The sequence below is a fragment of the Gorilla gorilla genome, chromosome 5 (genome assembly GCF_029281585.2).
Source record: "Gorilla gorilla gorilla isolate KB3781 chromosome 5, NHGRI_mGorGor1-v2.1_pri, whole genome shotgun sequence".
Classification (NCBI taxonomy): domain Eukaryota; kingdom Metazoa; phylum Chordata; class Mammalia; order Primates; family Hominidae; genus Gorilla; species Gorilla gorilla.
In genome coordinates, this window is record NC_073229.2 from 153071147 (window position 1) to 153098787 (window position 27641).

The following is a 27641-nucleotide window of genomic DNA, read 5'->3' on the forward strand; positions in this document are numbered from 1 at the left end:
TTGAATTGAGGCCACAACGTGGTTGAGTAAAAATAATCATTCTGAGAATAGCAATAGGTTTAGAAGGTTAATTTAGGGTGCCTCTCTGCTATTAGATGTACCTGAAAAACACTTCTAGGCAAAATTAGACCAAATTAAAAACACTGGGGCTTCAATTATAATAAACTCTCAAATATAAGTTTGATTATTGTTTATTATAATAATAAATAATAAATAATAAATAATGTATAAGTGTGCAGACATGGGCAGACTACATTTTGCAGATTTCCACAGTAAGGTAAAAGGATTACAAAGCTTTCTGGTATAATATTAACAGAACTAAAAAACACGAATAATATTAAAGAATGGGCTTTGGCTAGTGATTTTCAATCAATTCTCTTCGAAGCAATACTCTCTTAATTTTACTGAAAGAAAATTCAACTTTAATATAATATTTAGATAAATCAATACAACATCTTAACTATAAAATAAAAAAGAAAACTATCTATATAAGACAATATGTATTTCAATATATAAATGCTTGGGTAAAACTTCCTTAGGAGGCAAAATAAAATAAAAGTTTGCACCTATTCTTAGATGACCCCAGTGTAATCGACGGGATGTTGATATTGTGCTGGTGACTCAAGTGCCATGGGCAAGGTTGTTATCAGTGATGTGCTTCTCTGAAAGCACATCTTTACACCCATTGACAAATGGGTGTAAAATCCAAAAACACAAAGTAAATTATCTTCTCAATGTATATAGTAGATGCATCCTGGAAACAAACAAACAAACAAAAAACACACACAAAAATTGGATGTGGAAACAAACTTAAATTAGGTTTCAAATATAAGGCAAGGTTTTGTTGTTTTGTTTGTTTGTTTACTCACTACATAAATGACCAGTGGCCCATTCAGAAGTCTAAGGACAAAATATGTTGTAGGACTGTCCCGACCACTGAGCGACAGCTCACACCCTGACCCCACAGTACACTAATGCCTGCAGTACCCACCATTCCCGGAGTAAACCAAAAGACATCCTGCGACTCACAAAATCCATTATGGAGTTGTTTTAAACCTTATGAGAACCACTGACCTGGGCCATAAAAAACAAATGAAAAAACAGCAAAAACTAGGAATGGCAGTAGTTCTGTTGAGTTAAAGAGGAGAAAGAGGAGAAACCAGGACTGGAAGAGATGAAACTGTGAGTCTGGAAGGAAACTATTGCAAAGGCCTTTATTACCTTTAAGTAAATGTCTCCTAACTGAACTGAAAGCCTTCATTCTAACCATTGGTTTGGTCAGGAACATTTCAGGGACGCCAGGGGGGCTGTTTTATTTTGCACTTCCTTTACTGACCTCCCAGCAGCCTACCTAGCAGTAAGTTCCCCAGCCTGCAGTGTCCCCAGAGGGCATCTTCCCTCGGCTAGTAACTTCTCAGACACTCTGGCCTTGGGGACGTCTTGGATCTTCTAGGTACACAGTGGCTGCACACAGTTTTGCCAGGCCTTTCTCAAGAGGTAAAAGTTCCTAGCTGTTTGCATTTCCCAGAAATAATGTTTTCCATGTGTAGGGATTTTACAGATTTCAAAGTGCTTTCATGTCAATTACTTTCTTTAATTTAAAAGAAGTTCAGATACCAGGTCAAGCTAGGAATGATCCGGTCTCAGAGGGAAGGAGCGCTCTAGAAAAGGAGGATCCTTTAATAGAGGGCCGTCCTGGGGCCGCGTGCCCATGGAAGGCGAGAGTGGAGGAGTGTCCTCTTTCTCCCCCACCCTCAGGCGGCGGCCCGGCCAAAGCCAGAGGGGGCTGTCTCCTCCTCTTCCCCAGCAGCTGCTGCTCGCTCAGCTCACAAGCCAAGGCCAGGGGACAGGGCGGCAGCGACTCCTCTGGCTCCTGAGAAGTGGATCCGGTCGGGGCCACTACGATGCCGGGAGCCGCCGGGGTCCTCCTCCTTCTGCTGCTCTCCGGAGGCCTCGGGGGCGTACAGGCGCAGCGGCCGCCGCAGCAGCGGCAGTCACAGGCACATCAGCAAAGAGGTACAGTCGAGGCATGGGCTTGGGTTGCATCCTTTGCAGGGACCGAGACTCCTCACTTCTTCCACTCTTCCGAGAGTTGTTGTCTGGGGACTGCCGTCTCGCTTCGCCTTTCAGAGAGTGCGCTTTGGGGCAAGAGGAACTTGAAGCAAGTTCAAGTTCAATGCCATGAGAGCGTAGTGTAGGGGGAATTACCTAAGCCCTGCAAAAGGAACGGGGAGTGCTTTTCATTGTTCATTCGTTTCGAAGAGGTCTTGCTATCACGATACATCCTGTAAATTGATTTCTGAAATCTTTCCAAGAGGAAAACTTTTTCCAATTGGAAAAAAAAGAATTTCTTCAAATCAGAGCCCATCCTGCAGAGAAAGGTTTCCCAAGCTGTGTGGTTCATTCTGGGACTTTATGGAGGGTAGCTGATGCATCAAAAAAAATTATATATATAAAGTTTTACAGAACTTTGTTTTCAACTTTTAAAACAGGATTTCTAAAGAAGTTACGTGGTTTTTTTTCTTTCATGGCAATGGCGCCTCCAGCCTCACCTTTTTCAAACCCACATCTTATCTTCATATCCTATTTTATTGTAGTGAAATCGTGAAATTTTCCTTTTGCTTAAATACAGAGGAGACTTTTATGTCATGTGTACTTTAAGGCCACAGTGACTAGATATACACTTTGGAGGACTTTGGAAGATGGCTGTATTTAGTGTAACTTAAATAACTTATTCTCCTCAGAGCCTCTTAGTGTTTATGTATATATCTCTCTCATTTCTGAAACTTTGGGGAGTCTTTGAAGAGTTATTTTATTATCATGAATTTTACAGGAAGCACACGTGCAGCATTGTAAGACATACTTTGTAACACATTATTTCAGCAAACAATTCTTTAAGTTGGAAAACCTGTATCAAAGTAAAAAAAAAAAGAAATATTTATTGTTCGGTTTTAAATATCAAAATGTTTAACCTAAGAGTACAAAATCTGTAGGTTAGAAGCTTTTAAAAGTTTTAATGAGGCTGAATCTGCTTAAGTTTTGAAGTATACTTATCCTTCTTCCAGTTAACTTCTAGCCAAGTCAATAGTTCTGATATTTGTTCTTATAATCTAGCATTTTTAGCAGTACTATTTTTTAAGGAGTAAAGAGATATCCCAAGCTCTTTCTATAATAATAACTCCCTGATTAAAATTCTTGGAATAAAAATGACCTTGCATTCACTATATAACTTTTTTCCTTCTATTTTTGCTTTTGCTTCTCTGAGAGGTAAAATGGGGCCAATATGACTTAATTAATATAATTTACGAGAGTAATTTTAAGAGTATCTCTGGCCACTTATTTTTAAAAATTCTACTTTTAACTATTAAACTTTGCTCAATTACAAGATGTGTTTAAACAAGACATAATACTTTAATAATGTTAGGCAGCTGGGAGAAATGAGGGGCCAGGGGCACCAATCCTTATGTCCACTTGGAATGGGGCAGAAACTCAAAGCATGCAGAGTAAGGATCAAGCAAATCGTTGCTAAGAATTATCCTGAACACACACAGGATTTCTCTTTTTTCCTCTCCCTTCTTATTTACTCTCTTTTCAAATAAGGTAATATTAACTGTGATTTCTATGACCCAGGCGCAAGATGAAGTGAATTCAGGAGGAAGGGTTTATACTACCATTCTGTCAAGATACCACTTAAATACTACATACAATAAGGAATTTTATTCAAAATAGCTACAACATACAATGTACTATAGGCTGCTATAATCTGCATTCTAGTATATATTATTGTCTTTGTCATAGACCATTTACAATATATCTGGAGGTTGGCTCAATGATAAATGACTTAAACCTGTTAATGTTGAAAGTATGTAAAATTCATGAAACTTTAAAATTGGATAGTGATTTATGATTTAAAAATGCCTTATGTACATGATCTTTATTCGCCTTCAGATATTATTATTCTCAAAGGACAAATTTAGAACTTAGGCTTCCAGTAGTTGTAATTTAAGTTTACATAAGAATAACTTCATTTTCAACAACTAAAACACTTCCGGTATTGTTTGTGCTGAATTCCCTTTTTTATGGTTCCAAGGTTTCTTTCCATTAATTTTTTAGGCCATGTTTTCTTTTCAGTGTTGTTCCATTGAAGCAAGCCCTCTGTGAAAATCACGGGATATGAGTTTGACTGGAGAAGGGTTTTCCTGGCTATGATCAACTTTTCTGTTTTCGATTATACTAGCACTGACCTTTCTAGGCAAGCACTAATTGTGTAGAAGTTCTATTTCCCCTTATAATTCGATGCCAATTTATTAAGAATTTTTGACATGAATCAACCACTTTTAGATGTTGCAGTTGAGTTAGAAACATAACCAGACTTTTTGTTTTTTACTTTTTCTTTGAAATCTTATGTGGTTTCTATAGCATACTCGATTGTAGTATGAATAGCATTGATTCAGCAAGAATGATATTCCAAGGAAATTCTTTAGCTGTATTTAAAATTGACGAAATAGAATGATGTAATCAAAATGATTCTGCATTTCAGCAAGGCAGTGTCTAAAATGTTTTCTGATATTCTTGTGAATAATATGTGGAAACTGAAGCATAATGGTAGGTAAATTGCAACTGATTGAAAAATAGTTCACAAAGAATATTGCATAGTGGATTAAGGTCAATCCGGAAAGAAGTCTCTAGCAGTGCAACAGAGGTTTTCTTATACTCAACTATCTTGGTAATGGCTTGATGGAAAATGTAAAATCCAAGCTTATCAGAACTGCATGTGGTCCAAAATTGATAGAGGTGGCTAAGCTGGTTACTAACAAGTTCAGAAATTTTAAAGGTCTCTATAGCCTTGACCATGAATGGCACCTACATGAAGTTGCTTTTATTATTCATATCCACATGTTAAAAAAAAAGCCCATTTGTGCTCTTCTGGAAATTAGTTACATTGTTTATATGTTTAGGAATGAATATGAAGACAGGAAGAGAAAGGCCACTCTGAATTGCAGCAAGTTCGATATGAACATATAGTGTAATATGGTGACAAAAAAGGTTGGCTCACTTTTACCCAAAACTCACAGAAGCACATAGGTCTGTTGCTTAACACACATTTGGGTATTTCATTGACAAATGGGTGTAGATGCAGAGAAGGGAGAGCAGAATGGTTAAGAGTCTGAGAAGATTTTCAGAAGAGGAATGTCCCAAGTAAAATCTTTCCATCTGAACAAGGAAAGATTTAGGGAAGGCAATCATAAGGAATGTCCTCAAATTTTCAGAAGAGTCATTATGTTAAAGAGGGACTATTCTAAAGGCTGAAGGTGGATCCATAGAAGAACATGACAAACAACCAGGTTTGAATTTTATAATATGGAGAAAATAGCTCCTCTCCTCACTTCCTCCCCATGCCATTTTGAGTTGTTCAGAAATAGCTGAATTGTGTTTGAGCAACTTGCTTCTGGAAATGACCATGCAGTGATCAGATGTACAGTTAGTGAGGGATGCTTTGTGAGGGAATGCCTCTACTGAGAGGAAGTTAAGACTTATCAACTGTCTAGCCATTTGTCAGTTCTAAGATTCTAATATTATAGTCTATTGCTTTTAGAGTGCATACTTGTATTTAAATTTCTGAATTCTTAAAATGTCAAGAAAATGTTAAATATATAAAAATGTGTTTTTAAATCCTTTCTGGGATTTAAAATAAAAACATGTTTGAGACAATCCTCACACATTTTTGGCAAGAATACTTAGATATTTAGCATGGATTTTCCACATCATCGTCAATTGCACAGTTCTAAAACATCTCGTGTTATAACATGCAAGAATACTTTATAAATTACCTGAGAAATTTTCAGGGGATTCATAGTGGCCATAAACCTGGAATTAATTTTTTTAAATATTTTTCTTTGCTGCATATGTAACTTTTTGGCTTGTTTGCCATATACTGACCTAATCATTTAGTAAAAATAATTCATAACAGATAAAATGCATGGCATTTCAACATATTCAAAATATTTATATGAACATATTCAACACTGAATATTATAGATGTGATAGAATTAATAAAATTTATATAAATTTTATATTATGTTATATTTCACATATCAATGTGTACAGATTTCTGGTCTCTCTTAAGATTTTTCTACCCTAGGATTTCATGCAAACTAATGAACTGAATCTATATCAAGGGATGCTGGGGGCTGGGCAAGGTGGCTCACTCCTGTAATCGCAGCACTTTGGGAGGCCTAGGTGGGTGGATCACCTTAGGTCAGGAGTTCAAGACCAGCCTGACCAACATAACGGAAACCGTGTCTCTACTAAAAATACAAAAATTAGCCAGGCGTGGTGGCATGTGCCTGTAATCCCAGCTACTCAGGAGGCTGAGGCAGGAGAATCACTTGAACCCTGGAGGCAGAGGTTGCAGTGAGCCGAGATCGTGTCCTTGCACTCCAGCCTGGGCAACAGAGGGAGACTCTATCTCAAACAAAACAAAACAAAACAAAACAAAAATTTAAAAAGAATTGCAACTTATCATCTATCCAGTTTGCAGCAGGGCCTTATTTAGCATCTAGAAACCATGTGAAAAAGATCAGGAAGAAATTATTGTAAATAATTATTGTAAATGGTTGCACAAGTGGTTTAACTTCTAATCTAGAAGATTCGGGTTTAGGATTTGTTTACAGTTGCAACTTGAACCTCGATAGCTAAACAGGAATTTAGGCAGAAGCTCAGTTTCAGTAAATGAGAAAACAAGACAGAGTTTAGAGAAAGATAAAAGTAGATTTTCCAGGCTTAGTATATACCAAGCAGATAGAAATAAAACTAATTCTAGGCTTTCTCCATTGGTAAGACTGAATTTAGAGGTCAGAAGTTGTGAAGGAAATTGGTGGGGTTGGGCCTATATGCATTGGAATGTGGCAAATGAATGAATGTTTACAGTGAGTAAAGAAGATAAAAAAATTACTGCTCTTGTGGAACTAATATTTAGTTGGGATGGAGATGAGCAGACAGGACTATGATGAATATATGATGAAGCAACATAAGAACACCTATACTGTATAAAATGTAGTTGATGAAAAATGCCCTGGACAAACAAATACAACGGGGTAAGGACAGTCAGGAGTTCTAGGAGTGGAGGGAGGTTGATGGCTATTTTGTTGGTGAAGGTTGGTAAAGGTTGACCTGTTTGAGAGGATCTCACTTTGGCAAACACCTGAAGGTGACGTGGGAGTGATTCGTGCAGTTATCAGGGGGAAGAGTACTCTCTGTATAGGGAGCAGGCCTGTGAGGATCTAAGCTTGGAGCATGGTGAGCAGACTCAGAGGAGAAATGGGAAACTGGAATACATAGCATTGTTGACCTTAATTGTAAAGATTTTGCCTTTTTGTCTGAGTGAGATGAGGAGGCATCGGTGAGTTTTAACAGAGTTAAATAAATGAATAAAATCACAGTTTTTTTTGTCTCAAATACGCACTAATCCATGGGACTAGACCAACAGTCCAAGCATAGAATTATTTTAGATTTATCTCTTGTCCCAAACACTCCATTGATAGAACACATTTAAGTGATTCTACATTCAAGAGCATTCCACTTCAACCATCTTATCATGGTGAAGCTCAGATGTGTCTTTGTAACACTTCTTTTCTTCCCTTTGGCAACTCAGTGCTATTCCATTATTCAAAATATATCAGTACCTCAGAAACAATTTGTGTGCAGGGAACTTCCGCAGCTTTTAAAAATTTTGCTCCAGTGTAGTTAGAAATATGACAGATTTTTAAGGGTAATTTTAAATAGTATGCACTTTAAAACAAAACTGAATTATTCACAATCCCACATGGACATATAGGTACTTTGGAGTTCCCTTTTTTATTATCTATTTCAATCTCAAACGCTAAAGTTTAGACACAATTGTTGAAAATGACATAGTGATGTATTGATCTGATGATTTCTTTTATGATATGAAATTTGAAATGCTACCTGTTTTACATTCAGAAACTTATTATATGTTCTGTTTCCATTTTTGTTACTATTTTAAGAATCACTTGTAAGCTTTAACAATAATGTTTTGGACTATAGTAATGCAATTTTGGCCTAATTTAATTCTGTCATTTAGAACAAAAAAGGTAAAAAAATTGGATAGCTTTTCCTTCTCTCTCTCTCTCTTCTCTTTCTCCCTTCCTTTCTTCCTTCCTCCCTTTCTTTGTTTTCCTTTTCCCTTAGTATTCTTCCTGTGAATAAAATAAGGTAATTAAAATAGATAATTATAACAAATATAACATTTAGGAAGATAGTAAGGCAAAACTTTACTTAAATCTTCCTTATTAAAAGCCACAGGTAATTGCTATCTAAAGATAGTTTGAGACATATTTTCAGGGTGAGTTAAAGCTAAAGACATTTGCTTGTCAAAGATGTATAATATGGGTTTAAAAATGTTTTTCTCCTAAGTAATCTTGAGTGTGGATCTTAATATGGGAACTTTATGCTATTTGGATTTTATTTGGACACGTGACATTTGCAAAAGATCATTGAGGATTGCCTATTAATGTGTTATTATTCATAATATCGGCCTCTGTGACATGCCTAATCTAGTTCAAACAACAAGTTAATCTATGCAAATTCCTGATGATGAAAACCTCAGGAGCTATTTAGTGCCTGGCACTTAGGAAATGTACCTTGTGCAATGTTAAGTATGTCTCTGTATGTGTAGTCCACTCAACTGACCCCCGAACTGTGTACCTCCCCATGGCTCTTCATTTAGCTGCGTCTTGAGTGCCAGATGGTTTAGATTGGTATAATAATATGTAGTGCATTGTGAGCATTAACACGTTTACTTACATAGCAGAGCTGTTTAGTAGATTAATATAATTATCCTCAGTTTGTAGAAGGAAAATATGCCCAGCAACTTGTCAAGGACAAACAAAAATTCCAATGCTTATTTTAGAGTTAGAAATTAAATTACGGTCCTGCTCTTGACTTTGTAGATCCTAACTATCACCTCTTTTGGACTTTTATATATTTATCTTTCATAAAATACCCTGAGGAAAAAAAATCCATTTCTAAGTTATGTTAGTCTATCATATCCAGAGATTCATTTGGTATTATGGAAGAACAAAAAATAAAATGTGTAGTCTTGAAGGGTCTTTTTCATTTAAATACACACACACACACACACACACACACGCTGCTTATTACTATGTAGACATATACACACATGTATTACTTAAAACTATGCATTAATTCAAATGCATTCATCAAATTTTAGTGTTTACATTCTTAGAACTTTGATTACTGGACACTAGGCTATAAGAAAATATTAATTGATTCTTTATTGGCTTTTCTGAAGTAACTTTACAGAAGTTACTTCAGCAAGCTAGAAACACAATGGTATTTATTATACTGTATAATGAAGTCTTTAAGAATAGTCAATGTGTAAATGTCAGTGAATGAAAAGAACAAGAACCAAACAGATATACCTAAGAATCAGAGCAAGATTAATCTCAAAATTCCTTCTGAAAAGATGAAAAACCTTGACATCTTCATAAAAACATTTAAAAACTTTCATTTGAAGTTGAACTCAGTTAAGACAAAAGTAAGTTTTCCAATCTCCCAGATTTTGAGAGGGTGTATTTGTGTATGTATGTAATTGCAGCACCAGTGCACATGTACCATTTACAGCCTAGCACTCACAGGACCTAATTTGTATATTTAGTATGTTTTCTGTTTGATTTTTGTTGTCTTAAGGTATTAGATTTTGTTTATCAAAATCTTTGAATAAGAAAATCTAAAAATTGAATTTCTAGAAAACTCTAGTTGCCTTGACAAATGATTATGGACCAAAGAATAAATTATAAATGAGACAATTATAATATTCCATCCAGTAGCTATACTGTTAAAATTCCAAGGTATAATCCCTTTCGAGTTGCTTGTCACTTAGAAGGTCCTATTCTATAGAAGAAATAGAGTTAGTAGAGTTTGCTGCATCAAATATATTTTTTCAAATGCCTACATATTATAGTTGACACAATTTCCTGGCTTATTGCCTTCTGTGCAATTTTCAATTATTGGATGAGGCTGAAAGTTTGAAAGAGAATATGAAGCAGTGCAATTGTCATTTCAGTGAGCTACCTCGTCTCATTGGTTTGTCGTGGTGCATATGTAAAACACTGAATATAAAACATGAAACATCTAGTAAGGCCTCAATAAATGTTCATTTTCAAAATGCCTCAAAAAATGAATTAAACCTAACAACCTAACATGACATTCTCTGGCTGAAAGAAACACTCTTCTCCAACATCATGTGGTATACCAAATTCAGTTGAGACTGCTTGTGAAGGAAGGAATTTGCTTATATACTTGAACACACAAGTATTTGAATTCTGTTCTAATTAGAATTTGTGCTGCAGTATTTCTTTATTCTCAACTTTATAGCTTAGCCTACAATAAAAACTCTTATCAATACGTACCTCTTTATACCTTTAGTTTCCACATACAGTACTCTGCTTTGGAGGTAACTGAATCGTAGAAAACGTATGGACTTGGGAGAAAGCTAGACTCGGATTCATAGCCAAGTCACCACTTTACTAAGATCAAAAGCCTGAGTCAACGGAGTTAAATTTTCTATTCGTAAGATAGGTTTAGGTTAGATAATAAATGTGATAATACTTGCCAGCTAATCAGTACATACTAGCTCTTTTCTTCTTTATTTTATGAGCATAAAACTAAAAAAAAAGATTTGCTTTGCATATAGCATATCCTTTTTGCTTAAGAACAGCAAAATATTCTAAAAATTTCTTTGAGTAGACCCTAAGAGACTGTAGATGGCAAACTATTTATCTCATTGCCAAGAGATTGAATAATTCTGTCGAGGTTACACAGCAAGTCAGTAACAGAGATAAGAAGAAACACAAGTTCCTATAATTAGCTAACAGTTATGTTAGTAGCTCTGTGTGAGAAGTGATTTAAAACAGGCAACATGATGGAAATTTTTGCAATAATTTGTAGTTATTCATACTTCAAATGTGGTACAATAAACGTTTTTTCTAGGAATCTCATTGTTGAATATGTATTTATTTTGTTGATAAACTATTTTTTAAAAACTTCTTTAATACATATAATATGTTTAGATAAATATATGGCATATACTAAGCACTTCATAAAGGTTAGTTATTGTTCTTAGTCTATGAAGTATATGTTTTCATTGACATCTACTTGGGTAGAGATGACAATTTGGCGTGTTTGACACACAATGTAAGTTAATTTCAGCATGGCCTTCAGTGGAAAGTCTAATTGGATTGCAGAAAATCTCTCAATATAGATTGTCTTTATTTGGACTCTCCCTAATTGCTATAGTAAAAAAAATTCTTGGATACATTATTTAATACAACTCTGGATAGGGAGGATTCTTAGTGTGTCTACTTGTGTATTAAATTTTTAGTGTGTCTATTTTGTATTAAATCTACTATTAAACAAAAAAACCACCAAAAAACAAAACCAAAAAACCTACTTCAGAAAATCATACAGTACTCTAACAAATCTCTAGAGAAAACTGCTTTTCTAAACTTGGGAACGCTGGATTTTGAAAATATTTCAGACAAAACACTTCTTAAAGGCCCGTTTACCATCAAAAAGTTTCAATCTTGCCTAACACATAATGTGCAAATATTCATTTTTTCATTCTGATACATTAGAAAAGTCACTGGATTTGTAATTGGAATTCCAAAATATAAATTTTCCCTCTAGCTCTTCCTAAAGAGATTACCTTAAACATGGATAAGTCATTTAACTATTCTGAAATTCAATTTTCCATCTAAAAAATGACAATGTAATGTTCGAATCTATTTCATGGGGTTGTTATAAGGGTTAAATAAGGCAGACCATACAAATACCATTATTAATACTATTTGTTATTATAATAAATGACAGAGTTGGCCTTAGGCATCATTGGTTATGAAGTTTTGCTCCACCCCCTTTCTTTGGTTTTTTTCCCCCAGTGGCTCCTAACCATTTGTTATTAATTAATAATGTTATGTATTAATATACATATATGTATTAATAATGTTGTTAATAATGTTATGTATTAATATACTTAGTTCTCCTGTTTTCAAGGACCCATGACACATAGCTTTCAAACATGGCACAAATTATTTGTTTGGTAAACATATACATACTACTGCATAAGAAGAAAATATGGTATCTGAAAATGTACATCAGTTTCCTACAAACAAGTAGCAAAGAGTAAGTATTCAGTGAAATTATAAAACTATCATAAAAATAGCCTAAGGGCTCTGAAACATTCTATGTCAAGATTCCTTTTTATCCTCTTAAAAATAATTGAAACTTTGATTTATGGTATATCTACTATTTGATTTTATTAAAATTAAAATTGGGAAATTTACAAATGTTTACTAATTAATTTAAAATACCAGTAATAAAACAATTACATGTTGACAAAAAGAACATAACTTTATGAAAAATAATTTTATATCCAAAATAAAACTCTTCAATGTCTGGCTTAATAGAAGAGAACTGGATTCTCATTTCTGCCTCTGCGTTCAAATTATTACATGTTATTTTAGTTTAAATTATTTTGGTTTAAGCATATTAAGAAATATATAACAACAAACATAGATAAGCTGTTGGAAAAAAGAGGAGTCTGTCAGTGCCTTTTAAGATAGCTGTAAATATTCTTTGATTCTATACCAAAACTCAGTAAGTGGTAGTTTTCAAAAGATTGGCTGCAGTGTGGTATCTGAAACTGCATCAACGATATTTTTGTACTCTTTTATATTAAAATCTATGGATCTATCTTGCTCCTGGAAGGAATTTTACCCATGTGTGATGTTATAGCATCATTCGTAGATCATTTGGAAGATACTGATTTACTAGTTATGCAGATCAGCCACAACTTGACAGATTTTCTTATAAAATATTTTTAATCACATTTTTATCACTATTGATCTCACCAGAAAAGTCCCTAAATATTAGAAGCTGTTAATCTCACAATGGTAGAGACAAATTTTTCAGAATTTTTATTTTCATTTGTAAGTTCCCGTAGTTATTGACAAATTTTGTTATTTTTCTTGAAATAGTTACTTTATTCATTCTTAAGAAAATGTTTATCAAACAAATGAGTCTTAAAAACCACGGTCAGATCCTTTTTGTAGTACATAGGGTATTCCATGAAAAAAGTGGCTAGTTTAGCTTGCAGCTGAAAACAACTGTACAAATGCTTTTCCTCAAATCAACCATCATGCTTCAGTATACAGTTGATGTTAAAAAGATGTACCCAAGATTTAATAAATTTAATCATTGTTACTACTTCATCAAGTACATTCATCTGTGAAACTAGTTGTTTTTTTTCTTCTGGGAGTGTGTGGTGGTGAAAACTAAACTGACCACTAGCATGGTTTAGTACCCCTGCCTTGATTTGTGCTAATGTACCATCAGTGTTTCCCACCACTATTGCTTTTGCACCATCAGTGCATATGTCAACACAATGAAAAGGCAGATAATAATTAAATCTTGTTACTAAAAGGATTTTTGAACTTGTGTACCTACGGATTATGTCTTGTGGACTCCCAGGGATTCACAGATCTTTCTTTGAGCTCTACAGGGTTGGACTACAGTTAAGTTCCTCACTGCCTGCCTCTTCACCAATTCTACAAAATCCATAGCCATATGAAGGTAAATTTTGCAATCAGAAAAAGCCAAAACCACTTCAGTTTTTACCTCAGGTCTAGTCTAGGAGAGTGATACCATTTCTTTTTAAGGGGGAAGAAATCCAGAAAAGCTTCTTCTGTGGAAAAAGCAGGAAGGGTTAAAACCAGCCAGACATACATATAGAAATCAAAATCTCTGCCATCATCTGCCCTTCTTTCTTTCCTTTCACTTGCCCAAACTGGAGTAGAGATAGTGTACTTACCCACAGTTGGACATATGATGTTATTCCTAATGGACTTAAAAAGTGAACTCATGGCGGGGCGCGGTGGCTCACGCCTGTAATCCCAGCACTTTGGGAGGCCGGGGCGGGTGGATCACGAGGTCAGGAGATCGACACCATCCTGGCTAACACGGTGAAACCCTGTCTCTACTAAAAAAAAAAAAAAAAAAAAAAAGCAAAAATTAGCCGGGCGTGGTGGCGGGCGCTTGTAGTGACAGGTACTCTAGAGGCTGAGGCAGGAGAATGGCGTAAATCCGGGAGGAGGAGCTTGCAGTGAGCCGAGATCGCGCCACTGCACTCCAGCTTGGGCAACAGAGCGAGACTCCGTGAACTCATGAGCAAGGTTTAGTACAAAGGAAACATACTAATATCTGTAATTCTGAATATTAGCAGAAGAGATTTTTATTCCTTGCTGAGCTCCTGAACTCACGTCAGGAGGGGTCCTTTGTACTTTTCATAGAAAGAATTCCTGTTGGAAGCACTGGATATCGTATTTCTCAAAATATGGAATTTCCTTCATTTATTTCTTGCCTTTGAAGTTTTGTGATTTCTAAAGCATTTAAAAGGTTTTGTAATGTTGAGAACGTAAAACGTGATTCTTTTCCCTGTGCCCATCTCATACCATTGTATGTGTGTCAAATGATGGATCTGGTTTCTTTTTCTTATTTGTTGGGAGATGTCCAGAGACTCAAGGATCTATCCTTTGACCAAATTTTTCACTCTTCAAGGGCCTCATACTGCTCTGATTTCAGATGTATAGATATATTGCTTATCAAACACTGATGGGTCTGAACATGAGTGGTAGTAAGATATTTCCAGATTAAGTAGACAAATTGTGCAGAACTTTTTAGTATCACTATTTAAATGACTAAATTTTTGAGGTTTATGTGTATCCAGCCCAATATGTCCTCTCCTTATCTAGTATAATTTATCTTTAAAAATTAGACTTGCTTTGCATATGTCAGATTTTATGTTTAACAGACTTTTTATATATTTCTTTGTTAGGAAGTGTTCAATGTTAGACAAAGTGAACAGATTACTTTGGAATCCATGTCCTGGTCCTGCTGAATAACATGTCCTCAACCTCCTTCCATTTTTTTTTTTCTGCCATACACATTCCAGTAACACTGAAAGAGTTAATTGATGTGTCCCATCTTTATTGCTTTTGTAAATAGCTATAGATACACTTTATATGTAGAAGATAATGGTATGTTTTAAAATTCTGCAAAAATAGCTTTTCAATTCTCTTTATTCTCTTTCTCAAGCTTTGATAAAATATTTTTCATTCAACTTTTAGGGACTGATTTTCTCCATAGAGTTCCTGATGTGGTGCTACTGGAGTGATGCTGAGAAAACATTATTCTAAATGTTTTTTAGAAACATTTTTTAGAAAACATCATTCACCCAGAATCTGAAATTTTATCTTTATTTATTTATTCCTTTGGATAAAACATTGCCCTCACAGGCTATTCTTTTCTAAAATGTTTGCTGTGCTGTTATTATTCACTTTAATGGAAATTAATTTATCTGCTGACCTTCCTTTTTGACGGTTTAGGACTGTATTAAGTTTTCAGATCTGCTTGGTGAGAAATAGTGAAATAAAACTAGTTAACATCTATGGAATACCTAACTATGGGCCAGCACTGCTGTAAGCATGTCTCATGCCTTAATTTATCAAAGGTAGATGCTATTAATCTCATTTAACAGAAGAGAAAACTGAAATGCAAAATGTTAAGTAACTTTCCAAAAGTAAAACAACCAGTGAACTAACTGGTAGAGACCAAGATTTGGACCTAGGTAGTTCTACTTTGTGGCCCATTCACCTACCCATGGCAGCGTGTGACCTCAACCCTGAAAGAGTACAAATTAGTAAGTAAAGGGCTTCCTTTAGTGACATACTGCAGAGGTGATTTTATTTCCCTTTTTTGTGAGATTTCCTATGAAAAGATTAACAATTTAAACAATATTTGCCATTTAGATTCAGCACTATGTCCTGATATATCAGAAGAGTCTATGAACTTTTTTTTTTAAAAGACTCCTTGGAGATAGCAATGAATGAATTCTTAACTGTGTCAGGCATGCCTGAATTTTTTGAGTCATATAAGAGTTTGTAGCACTCCTAGAATTGTTAACTTAATTGGTAAGAATGTGCTTTTTTCTTTTTGTTGTTGTATGAAGTGTTAAACCAAAAATAATCAAGGCCCAGGGCTTTTCCTGGTCCATTAATGGATATATGACAAGTGATGGCAAAAGGATAGTTACAGTTATTAACTTAATCATTAATTGGCTCAGGGTATCCCCAAAACCGCAGTTGGAACTGAAGTGCTACAAAAATGACCGTTTTGTTGTTATAGCTTTTCTTCACATAAGGAAATAAATAAGCAAAAAGAGGGAGTATCTTACCTATTTGTTGATCAAATATCTTGTAATTCTGCTTATGGTAACTCCCAGAGTAGAGAATATCATCCAGTTGGCCCCCTGTATGAACTTGGATTGCAATGGAAGTCCTATCGGCCAGTTTACTGGTTAACAGGAGCTGTAGTACTAGAGCTATGACTGCATCAGAAGTCCAGCACTGTGGGCACAAAGCAGCGCAGCACTTTTGAAGTTAGACATCGAGAGTTTGAGTCCTAGATTCACACCTTGCTGGCTGAGTGCTGTTGCAATAGTGCTGTTGAGCAAGTTATTTAACTTCTTTAAACCTGATCATCCTCACCTTTAAAAGAATGAAAATAGTAGTGTCTTTTTAAGGATTAAATGGAATTAAGTATTTAATTTGTATTCAGAAGAGGATGGAATCATCATTCAAAGACTTTACAATCAGTGGTGTTTTCAGCATGGACAACTGGAGCTTTAACTTAAAAGATCTAGAAACTGGGATTGTTGGCCATAGTTTTAGTGTGACTAGAGGTGGTCATAGGCTAGTCTAAGTTGCCACTATCCTGGTTATGGATGGTAATAGAACTGCCTATTTATTTGATGTCTTCACTTAGTTGTCTCCTAGGTCCTTGAAAGCGAACATTTGCCAGGATTGAACATAGGTACTCTGCATTTCCTCAACTCTTTTCCCATCAGCTTTTCCCAACTCAGAAAATGGTACCATCATTCACCCCTTGAATCAAATTTGACATCTAGAAGTTACTATTAACTTCTCTCTTTCCTTCACCTCCCAGATTGAAATAATCAGCATGTCTGTCATCCACACCACCAGAGTTTATTCCATAAATATCCACATCTTTTTGTCCCTATTGCCTTCTAGACCACAGCACTCTTTTTTTGCCTATGCAACTTCAGCAGCCTCCCAGCTGCTCTCCCTTCTTTTCTCTTTTCCATTTTACAATCAATTTTCCATGCAATAGGCAGAGTGAACTCTGAAAATAGTAAATCAGATTAGATCTTTCCTCTGCTTAAAACCTTTCAATGCATTTCTATTATAAGAATAAATTCTAAATTCATTAGATTTTAAGTCTATTCATGACAGCTCTTGTATTTTTCTCTGATTTCAAATTATTCTCTTTTTCTGTTATTTTCCAGCAACAGTAAAGACTTTTTTTCCATCTCAAGGCCTTTGTCCTTGCTGTTCCTCTGTCCAGAGCATTGTTCCATTAGATCCCTGATGGCTGTCTCTCTCTTCTCAATATTCCAATCTCATGTCAAATGTCACCTCTTACAGAGGCCTTTCCAGAGGACCACTTTAAATTAGCTTCTGTCAGGCACTCATCTCCCTGTTGCAATTTCTTTGAACAATTAAATGTTTATCTTGAATACCCTTGTTTATTTACTTTTCTTCTTTGTTGCTTGTCTCCCCAGACTGTTGGAATATAAATTTTGTTATAAAATGGCCTTCGTCTCCAGAGCTGAGGAGATACATAAATATTTTTTATTTTGAATTAACACATGGCTGTGTTCAGGCTCTTCTGAATGTAATTCCATGGAGGAGGTCAAAATTGGATTCCTGTATGTAGTGAATCTGTCCCGTTTATGATTTTCAGTTATATAATGAGTTAGAAGACCAATCCAATCATATTTCAGATAAACCTCAAGAGCAATTGCTATGGCAGAGAACTAGAAGGGTATTTAATCAACTAGTTCCTTTTCCAAGATCTTTAGCTCTTTAACAGTTATAAATTAATAAAGTATGTTATATAATGTTAGGACTTTTTGTCTTTCATTGTTTCTGTTGCTTTATCTCCAGCTTCTAGTCTGACATATGGTAGGCACTCAAAAATTGGATGAAGAAGCAGCTCTTTTTGGACAGACCAAGAGTGTTGCCTTTTAAAACATTTTATGTGTACTTTTTCCCCCTGATCCTTTTATAGTATGAATGAATGTTTGTATAAGACATAAATTTCTACAAATACTGAAACACAGTATGGACAGATATGAGTTATTATTATTAATATCACCTAGATAATAGATAAAATATTTTAGAAAGTGAGGCTACCTTAAATTATCTTGCTTCTTGAGTTTTTTTTTTCTCCCTCTAAGGATATTCCAGTAAGAGTTGAGCAGTATTTAAGCTTTGGATAAGGAATGCATATTTCTTGGCTTAGTCAGAACTTTTCTGGATGGAAGGTCTTTTTGGATGAGAATTACACTACATAAGATTAAAATGCCCATTTAAGATGTAAATTCTAGGGATAAAATATAGATAACTCACATGGGGTGATTTGATTGGCATCTGTTTTCATTTTTCTTTGTTTCTTTTTAGATACCACCAAAGTACTTCCTATTTCAGGCAAAAAGATATGTTTTAAAAACCACTCACAAGGCCTCTACAATATGTCAGATAATGCATGTGCGTGCATGTCCTTGGATGTGTATGATCTCTTGCTTGAAGTTATCAGCCAGCAAAATGGTGAAATACTTAGAATTAATCAAACATCTGGAGGTCAAGAAACGCAGTACCTATATTCTTCTCCTTACTTTAAGAATGAAACTAATAAAAAATAAGGCGGAGCTGGCCCTTCAGCAAAGGAGGGATTTTTATTATATGAGTAAATTTGAGAGAAAGGGGGACAAGAAAAGACCTTTGAGATCAGGGCCCAGGTCTGTTTTGTTACTACTGTATCCTTACTGCATAGCACAGTGCCTGGCACCTAGCATGGTCACAGTAAAGATTGAATGATAGAAAAATAGAAAAGGAAGAGCTAACTTTTAGGAAGGAACACTTACTTCCCACTTACAGTTATTGAAAAAACTATGAAGATGGTTAACATCATGATACTGTCAGATGTAGGCAGTTACAATTTCTACTCAACGACAGAAAAAAGAACTAAAGAGAATTTACCAGGACATGAAAGAAAGGTGTAAGATCATGGATTCCTGAAACAGGATGTTCCAATTAAATATTTAAATTTAAGTGAGGATTGTAGGAGTTTAACAGCTATTTAAAATACACCCTGCTGCTTTCCTTCCTAGGTTCTCCACACCTTCAAAGCTCATCACTTGGACAAGATTCCCTCTTTACTTTTTCCAGATTAATCTGGTTCATCCATTTTTTGCAAAAATGAAAACTCCCCTCTTTCACTAAGGTATTTGAGCCATCAAGAACACCCTCCTGTCTAGGCATGGTGGCTCACAGCTGTAATCCCAGCTCTTTGGAAGGCCAAGGCAGGAGGATGGCTTGAGGCCAGGAGTTCAAGACCAGCTTAGGCAAAATAGTGAGATCCCTGCCTCTACAAAAATAAAATGAAAAAATTAGCTGCGTGTGGTGGCACATGCCCGTGGTCCCAGCTACTCAGGAGGCTGAGATGGGAAGATTACTTGAACCTGGGAGGTCGAGGCTGCAGTGACCCATGATCACACCACTGCACTCTAGCCTGGGCAACAGAGCAAGACCCTATCTAGGAACAATAAAAAATTCATTATTCATTATTTAATCCAGAACAAAAACATGTTATAGACTATCTATAGATTCAATTTTCAAAAATCCTATGCTTCTCATCTCTAAATATTGTTATAATGCTGCAATTTTCAAATTAGCTTTCACCTTTAAGAAATGCTACTTTCCATATTGGAATGAATAATTAATATAGAACCAAAATGCATGTCTGGGATTTAGAAAATCTTGGGATTCTGTTTCTATCCTTGCTTATTTTTTATTAAGCTAAGTCATTCATTTTAAGAAATGATCCCCTTTACCCCAACTATAGAGGTATATACTACCTTATATACTACCATACTTAAAAGGTTAGTGAAGAGGCATAGAAAGAGTAGTGAAACAGTGAAACCTTCTAGATGCCAGATGCTATACAAATGTGAAGCATATGACACCAGCATGGTGAAAAAGGAAGCTAATTAAGACCATCAGATAGTATTTGATTTTATCTCTCCATAGAAATCATGATAACTATGTTACATAGTTGCTGAAATTTAGACATTAAGTTTGTGGAATCTCTCTGACAGTTATATTAGCTAATCACTAAACAGAAATTTTAAAAGAAGTATTTAATATTAATTCTCAGTCTTAGGAGAATATTTAGCTAATAATTCTACAGTTGACTGCAGAGTTTATTCATTATTTAATTCATAATGTCTTTTCAATCACTTTACAGTTTCTTGATTCATGAAGAATACATACCAAGTGTATTAGTCTGTTCTCACACTGCTGTAAAGAACTGGTCAAGACTGGGTAATTTACAAAGAGGTTTGATTGACTCAGTTCCACCTGCCTGGGGAGGCCTCAGGAAACTTACAATCATGGCAGAAGGGAAAGCAAACACATTCTTCTTCATGATGTCAGGAAGGAGAAATGCAGAGCGAAGTGGGGGAAAAGCCCCTTATAAAACCATCAGACCTCATGAGACTACTCACTATCCTGAGAACAGTATGGGGGAACCACTCTCATGATCGAATCACCTTCCAGGAGGTCCCTCCCCCAACACATGGGGATTACAATTTGGATTACAATTCAAGATGAGATTTTGTGAGGACACTGAGCCAGACCATATCACTAAGAGAATAAAAATTAACACAGAATGCCACTTTCCTATTCCCTTTAAATATTTCCAGTTGAAAGTATTTCCATGACCTAGTGAGTTCTTAGAGAATTCAATCACTATTGATGTCCCAACTGGTATAATAAAAGAAGAAAACACATAATTTTGAGACAAATTCCACCTTTCCCACACTCTCAGCATATAAACACATAATCGAAGCAAGAAAAATGAGAAAAAATCAAATATATAATATGATGAAGAATTTTACACTATTCATTATGACATGTGGGGCCAAAGTGACAAAAGTAATTGGACAAAGGTAGACTCAGCAATGAGGACTTGGAAGAAATGAGCTTTCAGCCCCATTTTAAAGTAGAAGAGAAGGTAGGGTATCAAAAGTAGGGTGTGCTAAGGTAAGTGGAGGGTATTTTTGTTGTTGTTGTTTTTAGAGACAGGGTCTCCCTCTGTCACCCATCTTTGCCCACTGCAGCCTTGAACTACTGGGCTCAGGTGATCCTCCTGCCTCAGTCTCCCTCAGTGCTGGGATTACAAATGTGAGCTACCCAACACCCAATGTTTTCTTGATTGTAAAAGAAAATTGATGGTTTCTCATGTTCACCAGAGGGAAACATCCATTCATTTTATCAATGTGTTTAAAATAATTCTTACTCCTTCTTTCACTTTAAAGTGTTTAACTCATTTTTGCATTCTATTCATAAATATGACCAGTCAAAACTTAGAATATATATACTGTATTATTTCATATTAACACACACATTTTGTTCTTCTGTAATAGATTTGTGTATGGTTTCATATATTAGAGTGTTAAATATTGAATTTATTGTAATTTACTTAGTGAAATACTGATGTTAACATCTGGTATGTTTATTTGAGGGATATAGGAGGCTTACAGTGAAATCATCATTTCACCAAGATTTCTTTGTAAGACACTATTACTGGAATTGTGCTTTGTGCATTACATTTCATTGACGTAATTTTAAACTTCCATTCTACTTCACTACAAATGGAATTTCATTATATCTGACTCCACAATAAGTGGGTTCCAGAATCGTTGACATTTGGTAGAATTACAGATCTTAGTGTCTTTGTACATTCTGCATTAAAATGCATTATGTGTGCTTTCAATTCTGTTTTAAAGAAATTGCCATTGATTTACATGGTTGTATGGAAGAGTTTTGTTTAAATGCCATTGCCTGATTTCCTGGTGGCTTTTGTTTTCCTTCTGAAATCATTTACAAATATTTCTTAGGGTATTGGCTACTGTTGGTTTGAAATGAGATAAAACTTACGGATTATAAATATGTTTGTGCAAATTTTCTCTAGCAGTAATTCTAAAACCTTTGTGGACATTAAGCTGTAATTGTAGCTTTCTCTTGCAAGCTTCTTTATTCTCTGCTTTATTATTCTCTTGTAGGAAATTAAGTATTTTATATAATAATGCTTAGAACATCTTTCTCTTTTAAAGAGGGAAATTAAGATAAAGAGCTTGGCAAATATAGGATCTTTCCTGGATTGTATGTTTCTGAGATTTGGTGATAGAGCGTCTGCTGTGGAGGATGGGGAAGGACGGATCTGGGCTGAAGAAGTAGACAGAGACAGTGGACTTTGGTTTTAAGAGGCCTGCTGCCGGGATCTTCTCACCCATCCCCAGCAGAGCTCAGAAGTAGGCATCCAGCTGCAGGTAATTCTGTTTTGGGCTCAAAGGAGCCCTTAGAGTGCCAGACCTAAAGAGGCAACTCCCGATAAGAGTTTCAATAGTTTTATCCATTCTAGAACCGCCATTTCCTTAAGAGTCTGAGGCCCAGGGACCAACACCCAGGACATATATACATTTTGATAGGAGGAACATTTCAAATTCATCCAGGTCAAGATCACTCACTAGGTCTTGTGCACCTCCTCCGCCTCTTTTCTGTCTGGAGTTAGTAACCACCTCAAAAGACAGCTTTCTGACTCGTCATTATACCACCCACAGTCTTACTTTTAGCTTGGTTTGAGGGTGTCCTGTTCATTACTTACAGAAACAGATTTGGAGTGTGAATGCCCTTAACACCAGTTTTAATAAGCATTTTTAATTCTACAATAATGTGATTCAGAGAATTTTTTTTCCTTTGTCTCTATCTCCCTAGATAGAAATATGTGGAGGTTGGATTTCCTGCTGAGTTTTTTTATTTTTTTCCTTTCTTTTTTTTTTTTTTTTTTTTAAGATGGAGTCTCACCCTGTTGCCCAGGTTGGAGTGCAATGGCGTGATCTTCGCTCACTGCAACCTCCGCCTCCCGGATTCAAGTGATTCTCCTGCCTCAGCCTCCTGAGTAGCTGGGATTACAGGCGAGCGCCACCATGCCTGGCTAATTTATTTTTGTATTTTTAGTAGAGATGGGGTTTCACTATGTTGGCCAGGCTGGTCTCGAACTCATGACCTTGTGATCTGCCTGCCTTGGCCTCCCAAAGTTCTGGGATTACAGGTATGAACCACAGTGCCCAGCCTTCCTGCTGAGTTTCTTAGCATTATTGCCAGGTCGGAATTTAGGCATAGTAACATGAAACATGTTCTGCATCTGAAGGCCAGAATATAATAAGCATTGTTAATTTAGTTAAAGGAAAAGGCTGCTGTTGAAGGTTAGACTTCTTGTGTATGTGTGGGAGATAACAGAATAATGTCTCTTTTCCAAGATGCATATGGTTTTCTTTTGCTTATGTGCCAATTTTAATCAATGGAGAAATTAATATGTTAAATGAAATAATTAACCATTTTATAATTTTAGTTGGATATTGGTTGACCAGTACTTATATGATGGTATAAAGTTCTAGAAACTGGATAACTTTAAAAATCTTTCCATATAATGCATTATATTCTGGGTCATAGTTTCCTATATTATAACTGCTAAACAAGATAAACCAATTTTATTTTCAAAATCAATCTTTGGGGTAACTTCTACTTAGAGCCCTGACCTAATAAATGATGTACGTGTTTATTTCTGACACGTATTTTGATAATCATTTCGATTAGTCTTATTTATGTGGATATGTGTAATAAAATTTCTTTGGAAAATATGGTTTGTTTATTGAGTTTAAACCTCTTATCTCCATTTCACTTTCCTAAATTTTAACTATTTTTTTCTGTTCCATTGAAGGCATAGTACCAATTCTGTGTCAGGCATTTTATTCACTTTGTTTCAACTGTTCTTGAGATCCCTGAGGATTAGGACTATTGCAGTTATAAGTCTATAACTGAGGAAAGGAAGCTTATCTAGACAGGAAGATATATACAGTATGATATAAAGACAGCCTCTTTTTTAAAAACAATATTTTAAAGGTATAATTTCTTTTTTTTGTTTTTTTTGTTTTTTTATTTTTTATTTTTATTTTTTTCTTTTATTATTATACTTTAAGTTTTAGGGTACATGTGCACATTGTGCAGGTTAGTTACATATGTATACATGTGCCATGCTGGTGCGCTGCACCCACTAACTCCTCATCTAGCATTAGGTGTATCTCCCAATGCTATCCCTCCCCACTCCCCCCACCCCACAACAGTTCCCAGAGTGTGATGTTCCCTTTCCTGTGTCCACGTGATCTCATTGTTCAATTCCCACCTATAAGTGAGAATATGCGGTGTTTGGTTTTTTGTTCTTGTGATAGTTTACTGAGAATGATGATTTCCAATTTCATCCATGTCCCTACAAAGGACATGAACTCATCATTTTTTATGGCTGCATAGTATTCCATGGTGTATATGTGCCAGATTTTCCTAATCCAGTCTATCACTGTTGGACATTTGGGTTGGTTCCAAGTCTTTGCTATTGTGAATAGTGCTGCAATAAACATACGTGTGCATGTGTCTTTATAGCAGCATGATTTATAGTCCTTTGGGTATATACCCAGTAATGGGTGGCTGGGTCAAATGGTATTTCTAGTTCTAGATCCCTGAGGAATTGCCACACTGACTTCCACAATGGTTGAACTAGTTTACAGTCCCACCAACAGTGTAAAAGTGTTCCTATTTCTCCACATCCTCTCCAGCACCTGTTGTTTCCTGACTTTTTAATGATTGCCATTCTAACTGGTGTGAGATGGTATCTCATTGTTGTTTTGATTTGCATTTCTCTGCTGGCCAGTGATGATGAGCATTTTTTCATGTGTCTTTTGGCTGCATAAATGTCTTCTTTTGAGAAGTGTCTGGTCATGTCCCTTGCCCACTTTTTGATGGCATTGTTTGTTTTTTTCTTGTAAATTTGTTTGAGTTCATTGTAGATTCTGGATATTAGCCCTTTGTCAGATGAGTAGGTTGCGAAAATTTTGTAGGTTGCCTGTTCACTCTGATGGTAGTTTCTTTTGCTGTGCAGAAGCTCTTTAGTTTAATTAGATCCCATTTGTCAATTTTGTCTTTTGTTGCCATTGCTTTTGGTGTTTTAGACATGAAGTCCTTACCCATGCCTATGTCCTGAATGGTAATGCCTAGGTTTTCTTCTAGGGTTTTTATGGTTTTAGGTCTAACGTTTAAGTCTTTAATCCATCTTGAATTGATTTTTGTATAAGGTGTAAGGAAGGGATCCAGTTTCAGCTTTCTCCATATGGCTAGCCAGTTTTCCCAGCACCATTTATTAAATAGGGAATCCTTTCCCCATTGCTTGTTTTTCTCAGGTTTGTCAAAGATCAGATAGTTGTAGATATGCGGCGTTATTTCTGAGGGCTCTGTTCTGTTCCATTGATCTATATCTCTGTTTTGGTACCAGTACCATGCTGTTTTGGTTACTGTAGCCTTGTAATATAGTTTGAAGTCAGGTAGTGTGATGCCTCCTGCTTTGTTCTTTTGGCTTAGGATTGACTTGGCGATGTGGGCTCTTTTTTGGTTCCATATGAACTTTAAAGTAGTTTTTTCCAATTCTGTGAAGAAAGTCATTGGTAGCTTGATGGGGATGGCATTGAATCTGTAAATTACCTTGGGCAGTATGACCATTTTCACGATATTGATTCTTCCTACCCATGAGCATGGAATATTCTTCCATTTGTTTGTATCCTCTTTCATTTCCTTGAGCAGTGGTTTGTAATTCTCCTTGAAGAGATCCTTCACATCTCTTGTAAGTTGGATTCCTAGGTATTTTATTCTCTTTGAAGCAATTGTGAATGGGAGTTCACACATGATTTGGCTCTCTGTCTGTTGTTGGTGTATAAGAATGCTTGTGATTTTTGCACATTGATTTTTTATCCTGAGACTTTGCTGAAGTTGCTTATCAGCTTAAGGAGATTTTGGGCTGAGACAATGGGGTTTTCTAGGTATACAATCATGTCATCTGCAAACAGGGACAATTTGACTTCCTCTTTTCCTAATTGAATACCCTTTATTTCTTTCTCTTGCCTGATTGCCCTGGCCAGAACTTCCAACACTATTTTGAATAGGAGTGGTGAGAGAGGGCATCCCTGTCTTGTGCCAGTTTTCAAAGGGAATGCTTCCAGTTTTTGCCCATTCAATATGATATTGGCTGTGGGTTTGTCATAGATAGCTCTTATTATTTTGAAATATGTCCCATCAATACCTAATTTATTGAGAGGTTTCAGCATGAAGTGTTGTTGAATTTTGTCAAAGGCCTTTTCTGCATCTATTGAGATAATCATGTGGTTTTTGTCTTTGGTTCTGTTTATATGCTGGATTACATTTATTGATTTGTGTATGTTGAACCAGCCTTGCATCCCAGGGATGAAGCCCACTTGATCATGGTGGATAAGCTTTTTGATGTGCTGCTGGATTCGTTTTGCCAGTATTTTATTGAGGATTTTTGCATCAATGTTCATCAAGGATATTGGTCTAAAATTCTCTTTTTTGGTTGTGTCTCTGCCTGGCTTTGGTATCACGATGATGCTGGCCTCATAAAATGAGTTAGGGAGGATTCCCTCTTTTTCTATTGATTGGAATAGTTTCAGAAGGAATGGTACCAGTTCCTCCTTGTACCTCTGGTAGCATTCGGCTATGAATCCATCTGGTCCTGGACTCTTTTTGGTTGGTAAGCTATTGATTATTGTCACAATTTCAGATCCTGTTATTGGTCTATTCAGAGATTCAACTTATTCCTGGTTTAGTCTTGGGAGAGTGTATGTGTCGAGGAATTTATCCATTTCTTCTAGATTTTCTAGTTTATTTGCATAGAGGTGTTTATAGTATTCTCTGATGGTAGTTTGTATTTCTGTGGGATCAGTGGTGATATCCCCTTTATCATTTTTTATTGCATCTATTTGATTCTTCTCTCTTTTTTTCTTTATTAGTCTTGCTAGCGGTCTATCTATTTTATTGATCCTTTCAAAAAACCAGCTCCTGGATTCATTAATTTTTTGAAGGGTTTTTTGTGTCTCTATTTCTTTCAGTTCTGCTCTGATTTTAGTTATTTCTTGCCTTCTGCTAGCTTTTGAATGTGTTTGCTCTTGCTTTTCTAGTTCTTTTAATTGTGATGTTAGGGTGTCAATTTTGGATCTTTCCTGCTGTCTCTTGTGGGCATTTAGTGCTACAAATTTCCCTCTACACACTGCTTTGAATGCATCCCAGAGATTCTGGTATGTTGTGTCTTTGTTCTCATTGGTTTCAAAGAACATCTTTATTTCTGCCTTCATTTTGTTATGTACCCAGTAGTCATTCAGGAGCAGGTTGTTCAGTTTCCATGTAGTTGAGTGGTTTTGAGTGAGATTCTTAATCCTGAGTTCTAGTTTGATTGCACTGTGGTCTGAGAGATAGTTTGTTATAATTTCTGTTCTTTTACAT

The 27641-nt window shown here is 35.8% G+C and overlaps 1 protein-coding gene across 3 annotated transcripts in view; it reads left to right on the forward strand.

The window, feature by feature from the left end:
* Positions 1–1651: 1651 nt before the first annotated feature.
* LAMA2 (laminin subunit alpha 2) overlaps positions 1652–27641 on the forward strand; it is a 631365-nt gene continuing 605375 nt past the window's right edge. For 2 of the 3 annotated variants that reach the window (XM_055391626.2, XM_055391631.2), the window contains exon 1: positions 1753–2016. In XM_055391626.2, coding sequence (XP_055247601.1) covers positions 1905–2016 — 112 coding nt within the window. In that variant the 5' untranslated portion in view covers positions 1753–1904. Of the gene's footprint in view, positions 2017–27641 lie in introns of all 3 variants that reach the window. The other variant, XM_055391635.2, reaches the window with a different exon arrangement.